Consider the following 9084-nt stretch of genomic DNA (forward strand, 5'->3'; position numbering starts at 1 on the left):
ATTACTATATAAGAAGAGGGAATAACCAACCACCACAAGTCAACATGTGTTCCAATAAGAAGAGGGAATAACCAATATATTTATAAAAATAAATGACATATAAAATGAAATGGAGAGAGTATTAGTTTTTGAAAATGGAAAATGACAAAACACATATAAAAAAAAGTTGGTTTAACTCTCAAACATAAAAAGTAACATATGTTATTAAAAACTTTAATAAAAAGTACTATAATTTACAATAAATAATAACTTAAAATATCTACAAGAGAACAAAAAAAAGACTAATGTTTGTACTGCTTGTGTCACATGTATTAGGATTGGATGATTTTAAAATTTTAATTTTGGTTATACATTATAAAATAGCCCAAAAATTGAATGATATAATTTTTAAAAAAATACCCGAATGAATCGTCCTATCGATAACCCTAATGTTACTTCTACTCTGTTTATTTTTACTTAAATTTAGAAAGATATGCTTCATTTCTACCCTCAATCTTATCGCTACATTTATTTGCTATTTAAAATTGAAATTAAAAAGACAAATGACAAATAAGTTTCTATATTAGCTCACTTATGAGCAAAATATATTATAACAATCTTTACTATTTTTATAACAATACATAAACTATACTCCCTCCGTCCCATATTAGATGGGCACTTCCAACTTTACACGGTGATTAAGAAATCATTAATACATTGGAAGACTTCACCATTTTGCCCTTTCTTTATATCAATGCACATTGAAATGAGTTACAAAAAATACACATACAATATAGGAATGGTCATATTAATTGTAGGGGTAAAATGGAAAAGAATTAATTAATTCTATCCTAATTTAATAAGTGCTCAAATAATATGAATTTTTTTTTTTTAGTAAGATTCTCATCTAATATGGGACGGAGAGAATAACAATATAACTTTATTAATGTTGGGCCCGGACAGCGCCCGGGCTTTCGTTACTAGTATATATATATATTCGAATACAATTATAGAATATACGAAAAAGTTAATTAGTTCGTTTGAACCCACTTACCCCACCCTTGCTCTAATCAATTCGATTGTCATTCTAATACAGTCCAGTCATACAACTGATTAGTATATTCTGGGAAATACCTATGCATTTAATAATAGAATAAGACAAAAATGAAAAATGCGTTTAATATTTGGCTTAGAAACCGATGTCAGAGAACGATTTTTCCAAACTATATAGTATGTCCATGTATTGATTTAATTAAGAAAATGACAAGTGACCATGAGTTAATTTTCATAAGATTTAATATCTTATAGATTTTGAGACATTTACAAAAAGAAAATTTATATTTAATGATAATTTAATTATTATTGTTAATTAATTATCGATAAAATTCATCCTTGATGCAGTGAAAAATGTTAGTGCATGTGGGAGTATATTTTTTCAAGTCAACTGGCAATTTGCAAGCGCATTATTGTGCCAAAAACAAAATGTAGTACAAGACCATCCTATTTTGGATAATTTTAAGTGCACCGTTGACCAATATGGATGGTGGTGTATTGGTGAAATTGCTTCGCTCTTAATCAGAAGTTTCGAGTTTGAGTCCTGGGTATGAAGAAAATCCTATTTAGAGCATCATCGGAATTTAATAGACTCCAATACAGGCTCCAATACCGAATGAAAATAATAGTTCAAAGTAGATCTTTTTTTTGGAAAAAATAAAAATATCATTTCTCAACGTAGAGCTTAAGATCTAATCCCCTCCTCTCCACGAAATCCAAACCAAAAACAAAGAAGTTAATTGGATATAATAAACGTCAATTAGGTTGTTACCTAATATATATCCCTAAGTTGATTATTAAAATAATGCAGACAAGTGGAGTGCAATCACATGCAGAATCACCTTTTTGAAATCCAATATCTAGGTAGTGTAGTCTAACAAATAATTTAATACTTTCTCTCTTGATTTACTTGTTAAATATTTTTTAATTTAATTTCTATATTTATTTGTTATTTTTGAAAATTCCAGGAAGAACAATTTTTTCCTATGTTAGACCATCTCCAACCCACCTCTATTTTACTCTCCATTCTCTATATTTGGAGAGTAAAATAGAGAATGGGCTCTCCAACCACTCTTTAATTAACTCTCTATTCTTCATTTATAGAGAGGTGAATAGTAGTTCTCCAAATTTGGAGAACTACTACACACTATTTATTTCACTTTTTCATTATTTTATTATATTTCTATTATTTTGTAATTAACACATTATTTTAATATAAGGTCATTAATTAAATATCTAACATTCGTAATTCTTTTTAAATGTAATATGACATTTTTAAAAATATATTATTTGATATACACTACTTTCATCCCGGATTAATAATATTTCAATTTTTTTAAAATTTTCATCACTTTAATATAATTTGATATTATTATTAATTTTCACTTTGAAGAATGCACAAAAGTAAAATGATAAGATGAAAATTTTAATTTAAAATATAATACATAACATAATAATTTAAATATAAGATACAATACATAATAATTTTATCGCAACAATAATTCAGTAATCCGGTAGGTCATTTTCAGATTTAACAATATTCGGAAAAAATTAGTGTATGATCCAGAGAATTGTTGCGGTTGTGCTCGTTGATTTATGTAATTTTTATGCAATTGTATTTCATTGATGATTTCACTTTTACTTGAATTGTCCATTAATTTGTATATTATATCAAAACTTGCAATTTATGTTATTTAGAAATTTAGAATAAAATAAAATTTTATATTAAATAATGAATTTGAAAAAATAAAATTTTATATTACATAAAAATTATATAAAGTGATTATTTGAAGAAAAAAAAAGGAGAAAGGATTTATATTATGAAATAAGGAAATGCAAATGAAACAGAAATAATAATATAATATTGAGGAGAGAGAAAAATATTCTTTTTTAGAGAGTAAAATAGAGAATTGGGTTGGAGTTGGTTGTCTGAAAAAATAGAGAACTCTATATTTGGAGAGTAAAATAGAGGACAGGGTTGGAGATGCCTTTATACCTTCATATTAACATTGAGTTGATATCTTTGAAAAATGTAGTGAGTAAATATATTCTAGACTAGGAGCGGCTCTACAGCTTTGAAAAAAAAGCGATTGCCTTAGGCCCCAAAATTTGAGGGGCCTCATTTTTTTTAAAAAAAAAAAGGTTATAAGTAGTTTTTTTTTTTCAAAAATATCGAGTATTACTTGTAGAAAATAAAAACATTTCATAAAAGAGTAAAGAAGTAATAGAAGTTCGACAAATTATGAATACTATGTCTCAAGAAAGATTAAATAATTGGCTATAAAAACTTCATAAAAAATATATATTCGAATTTAAGACCTCCATTCATATTTGTCTTTAGGCCACTGATTTATTAGAGACGCCCCTGTTTGAGACTCTATTAATTAATAATAAAATATATATATGGTAAATTCACTATATTAATTATTATTTTCTTAATAAATATATCAAGTAAGAAATTGACAAGTAAATCGAAATGGAGAGAGTAATTAAATAAGTTTCATGAATATTAATAGTGGAGTTGACCGCGAAATTATGGACCCAAAAATGTTTTTTTCACTTATAGTAAAAGGCAAAGAAAAGTCGTTTATAAAAATAAGAAGACTTTGGGCATATTATTCCTTTCAAATTTTCGAAGTCTTGATTAACAAATGACAATTATGGAACTTTCAGATTATTTTGAATTGGAATTTGGGGGTACTATAATCATTAATTTGTATGAAAGAGAGTTTTTCAAATTATAAGGGAGCAAACAAAAATAGAGCCATTTTAGGAAGGGGTAAAAATATATTATTATTATTATTATTATTATTATTATTATTATTAAGCATAGGAGATGGCATATGGGGGTTGGAAATTGTAAAATTGATTTAAAAGGAAGATTTCCATGTGAAACCGCGTTGTGTGTCAAATAGAGAACGTAAAAGGATATATTTTTGTATACTTCTCTCTGTCCTATATTAGTTGATCACTTTTTATTTCGCACACGGTATTTAAGAAATCATAAATAAAAAAAGATAATTTTGCTAATTCACCACTTAAAGACTTTTTGAAAATTTTACAAACAAATGTGAACATTTCAAAAAGAATTAACAAGAGTAATATATATAAAAAAAAATTAATTAATATTTTCTTGATTTTATAAGGTGATCAACTAATATGGTACAATTATTTTTAATATAATGATCAACTAATATGAGACGAATGAGGTATATTATCAACAATTAATGGCCTCAAAAGTAAAATATTTTTATTCATGTAATTAAAAAAGATCCATCCAAGTAACGTGTATCCTTTTCTTTTGGTCGTTGGTCCCTCATCTTTATAAACAGGATTGTTTGATCTTTAAGTTTTGTACATAATAAATTGAAAATTAAAAAGGAAAAAGAAGAAAAAGAGCAAACACTAGTTGAAGCTTTAAACAGTGGAGAAATATTCTCTAACAACATTTTGGTGGAAAAGTTATAGAGGAATTACAACTTTTTAAAAGTAAATTAAAAGTAACATAACTACGTACTTTCAAATAATTATTTAACAAGTATAATAATGAAACTTTAAAATAGGAATTATACCAATAAAAACGTAATCTTTTCAATTCAAAGTAATCTCAAATCTTCTCTCACCTAAATCATACGTTAAATTATTTAAAAGTATTTTTATAGATTTTTAATAATAATAATAATAATAGTAATATTAATTTTTATATATATAAAGCTAGATATAGATAATTTGACGTGGCACATATTTTTTACCAACTCTTCTATTTATCTTTTATATCCTATTTTGACAATTTATATTTGTTTTCTACTTTTTTTTTTAATTTGTATTTTCAAAAAACTAAAATGTTCAAATGACCACCCAATTAATAACCTTCCTTTAAAACATTCCTTAAACTATACTTCTTCCTACAAGGAGATATCAAATCATGTACTATATTATTTTTAAAAATAACATAAATATTATTAAATTAAAAAATTAAGTAAACAATTATAAAATGAATGATAAAGTATAAGTTCCTATGAATAGTGAAAGTAAATTTTCTTATGATTACTACTAAAGTTAGTTAGTTCTAAAATCTCTTAATTACACCTCTTAAATATACTTTCTCCTCCCTCCTCATAGTGAATTACTTAGTTATTATTATATTTTTGGAGTTTTTACTTTAAAATAATATAAATAAATATTGATATAAGATATAAAAGATATACTAAATTGAATGTTTTTAGTTGGAGTATCATTTATTTCATTTTCTTAGAATGTCTCTCTGGCCATTTTCTTTTCTCTCTTTTTCTTTAAATAAAATTATCTTAACATACTCAACTAATTAAATTTCTTATATAATTATGAGTCTTCAATAAGGGAGGACATCATACAATAATAGAGGATATTAATATTAATTGGGTAATAATTTAACTGTTTTTTCAATTTTTTATTTAAAAGTCCAATAAAATCTCTACACTTCCTTTCTCCCCACCATTTAAATAGTTACTATACAATAATTTTGAGTGTTAAATTACATTCAAATTATTATTTTATATTATATTGAAACACACCCTAAACACCAAATAATCTAAAATTCAAACAAAAAATGTCATTTGTTTTGAAACAAAAGAAATAACACAACAATAATAACATTCGTCATTTATATTTGCTTACGATAAAAAACATGACCAAGCTCAGTCAGACAAAATTACGAATCATTTCATTTTTATTAAAAGACAAGGAAATAAGGAATATCCTGTTGATGATCATCATGTAGACCCCATCCTACACACCACATTTTTAGTCAATTTTTTTAAATAAAAATGTCAGTGTCCCACTAGCAACTATTTTTTTCTTTTAGTCTAAGTCGCCTCTATATGAAACTTCATTGCTCTTTCTTCCACAATCCAAGAAAATTTCCAATTAAAATAGACCTTAGACAATTTTATTTTATTTTTACTAGAAAAAAACACAAACAAAAAGAAAAACGAGTATATTACCAACTCCCACGTTGTCTTAGTCAAAATAATCTGCCATATTTGATTGACCAGGCCATTAAGAAACTACTATATATATATTAGATCCACAAACAAATCATCTAGACCAAAAAAAGAACATAGGAAAATAACAAAGTAATAATTTTGTTATTCAAGTTCAATCCAGCATGGTTGAGCATAATTTTCATCAACAAATTCATAGTTTTGTTAAGTTGGTGATATTTCTATGCTTGTTATTTCTATCTGCTAATATTTCAGTTGAAGCGCGAATTCGTCATTATGAATGGGAGGTTAAATATGAATACAAATCCCCAGATTGTTTCAAGAAACTTTCTATTAGTATCAATGGTACAACTCCAGGACCTACTATTGTTGCTCAACAAGGTGACACTATTGTTGTTGAAGTCAAAAATAGTTTGTTAACTGAAAATCTTGCTATTCATTGGCATGGAATTAGACAGGTAAATATACATTTTAAAAAAATCCCTTTTAATTTTTTTTTTTAATCAATAATTTTGATTTTATATATCTTGTGAATATTGTAGATTGGAACACCATGGGCTGATGGAACAGAAGGAGTGACACAATGTCCTATTGTGCCAGGGGATACTTTTGTATACAAATTTGTTGTTGATAGGGTAAGTTTTTTTTTTTCCCTTTGAGTTGCATTTAATCGAAGCGCGAGAAACAATCATATTTGCAGTACAATTATAATGGAGATGTTGTGCAGGCTGGAACATATTTGTACCATGCTCATTATGGTATGCAAAGACAAGCAGGACTACAAGGAATGATCAGAGTATCATTACCTGATGGAGTTTTAGAGCCATTTTCATATGATCATGATAAGAGTATTCTTCTCACTGATTGGTACCACAAGAGCACTTATGAACAAGCAACTGGTCTTGCTTCATTGCCTTTTTCTTGGGTTGGAGAACCACAGGTAAAAACTATACTCAACTTATTCATTCGGTTTCAATTCGTTTGTCTGATTTTGACTTGACACAAAATTTAAGAAAGTATACAAGACTTTTGATCTTTTATGTCTAGAAATTAAAGAATTGAATAGAAAGGAAAGAGATATTTGTTTTTTAAACAGACAAAAGAAAAGTAAGACAAAATAAATTAAAACAGAGGGAATATAATGTTTTTGAAATGTTGTTCAATAATGTTTGCTAATTGTTAATTTGCTTTTTTCAGTCAATCTTGATTCATGGAAGAGGAAGATTCAATTGTTCTATTCCAAGCATAGATCCTACTCTTTGTAATGCTACAAATCCTCAATGTACACCTTATTCAATGACTGTTGTTTCTGGCAAGACTTATAGGCTTAGAATTGGCAGCTTGACTGCTCTTTCTGCTCTAAGTTTTGAAATTGAGGTATTTTTCACAATTCCCCTATGTCAACCTAAGTTGCTCGGACTCTCCAAAATTGCTGCCTCACTCGTGTCGGATCCTCCAAAAATGCACTACTTTTCGAGGATCTGACACGCAACCGTCAACATTTTTGAAGAGTCTGAGCAACATAGATGTCTAACAATTTAACTAAATAAATAAGTTTGTTTGTTTTTTATTAATTGAATTTTGTGATGCAGGGGCATAACATGACGGTTGTTGAGGCAGATGGTCACTATGTGGAGCCATTTGTGGTAAAAAATCTTTTCATTTATTCTGGAGAAACATACTCAGTCCTAATTAAAGCTGATCAGGACCCTACAAGAAATTATTGGGCTAGTACAAAAATTGTCAGCAGGAATAGTACTACTCCAAATGGTTTGGGTATTTTCAATTATTACCCAAATCATCCTAGGAGATATCCTCCTAGTGTACCACCCTCGGGGCCACGTTGGGATGACGTTGCCCCCAGGATGGCTCAGAGTGTTGCGATCAAGTCCCACAAAGATTTCATCCATGCCCCTCCTCTGACATCGGACAGGGTCATTGTCATGCTCAACACACAAAACAGGGTGAACGGGTATGTACGTTGGTCAGTCAACAATGTCTCGTTCAACATGCCTCATACGCCTTACCTGATCGCCCTTAAGCACAACTTATTACATACTTTCGAGCAAACCCCTCCTCCAGACAACTATGACCACAAGAATTATGACATCTTCAATATCGCGCCCAATGTGAATGCTACAACTAGCAACTCAATTTATCGATTGAAGTTTAACACAACAGTGGACATCATATTGCAAAATGCCAACACAATGAATCTAAACAACAGTGAGACACATCCTTGGCATTTACATGGACATGACTTTTGGGTCATGGGCTATGGTAATGGAAAGTTCAACCAATCTATTGACCCAAAGAATTACAACTTTGTGAACCCAATAATGAAAAACACAATCCCAGTCCATCCTTATGGATGGACCGCATTGCGATTTCGGGCCGATAATCCAGGAGTTTGGGCCTTCCATTGCCATATTGAGTCACATTTCTTCATGGGAATGGGAGTTGTATTTGAAGAAGGAATTGAGAAAGTTGGCAAATTGCCTACTTCTATCATGGGCTGTGGAGAAAGTAAAAGGTTCCTCAGGCCTTAAATTCTTTAACATTATTGTCCAAAAGATTACTTTAGTTTGATATTGTTTGGATTCTTTTGATAGTTGCCAAAAATAAAAAAAAATGTGTTCCTTTTTGTTTTAAAACATCTACACTGTAAAAAAAAACAATACAATTCATTCTTTTGCTGCTACTCATGTGTCATAATACTATATCCTTTTTTGTCTTATCATAACATAGTTTTTTCAAGATTTACAATTCTTTCTGTGAGATTCCTTCAAAACATATTTATTGATATTTAAGCTATTGTTGTTAGTTAATTGTCCCTAAAGATATATTGGTACAATGGAATGCCTCCATCACTCCTCATCCAACACTTGTGAGGATTATATTATACTTAGAGAGACGAAATCAAAATTTGAACATTATAGATATGGAATTTTATCATAATTATCAGGTTTAAAATTTATTATACATTTTTATTGATTGGGCGTAAAGTTTTTAACAGATATATTAGATTTACACGACAACTTATGCTCTACACGATCAATTAACTCTTTAG

At 28.5% G+C, this 9084-nt stretch overlaps 1 protein-coding gene across 1 annotated transcript; it reads left to right on the forward strand.

The window, feature by feature from the left end:
• Positions 1 to 6121: 6121 nt before the first annotated feature.
• LOC102582168 (L-ascorbate oxidase-like) lies at positions 6122 to 8715 on the forward strand. Its single transcript, XM_006363878.2, has 5 exons — positions 6122 to 6472; positions 6557 to 6649; positions 6742 to 6954; positions 7212 to 7391; positions 7607 to 8715. Exons 1-5 carry the CDS (start codon positions 6179 to 6181, stop codon positions 8561 to 8563), a joined length of 1737 nt encoding a protein of 578 aa, XP_006363940.1. The 5' UTR covers positions 6122 to 6178; the 3' UTR covers positions 8564 to 8715.
• Positions 8716 to 9084: the final 369 nt, after the last annotated feature.

The sequence above is a fragment of the Solanum tuberosum genome, unplaced genomic scaffold (assembly GCF_000226075.1).
Source record: "Solanum tuberosum cultivar DM 1-3 516 R44 unplaced genomic scaffold, SolTub_3.0 scf00471, whole genome shotgun sequence".
Taxonomy (NCBI): Eukaryota; Viridiplantae; Streptophyta; class Magnoliopsida; order Solanales; family Solanaceae; genus Solanum; species Solanum tuberosum.

Excerpts from the sequence above, each read along its gene's own strand:
- LOC102582168 (XM_006363878.2), top strand. The coding sequence starts at position 6,179 with ATGGTTGAGCATAATTTTCATCAACAAATTCATAGTTTTGTTAAGTTG. Across the intron at positions 6,650-6,741 it reads ACAAATTTGTTGTTGATAGG|GCTGGAACATATTTGTACCA; the intron begins GTAAGTTTTTTT and ends GATGTTGTGCAG. Across the intron at positions 6,955-7,211 it reads CTTGGGTTGGAGAACCACAG|TCAATCTTGATTCATGGAAG; the intron begins GTAAAAACTATA and ends TGCTTTTTTCAG.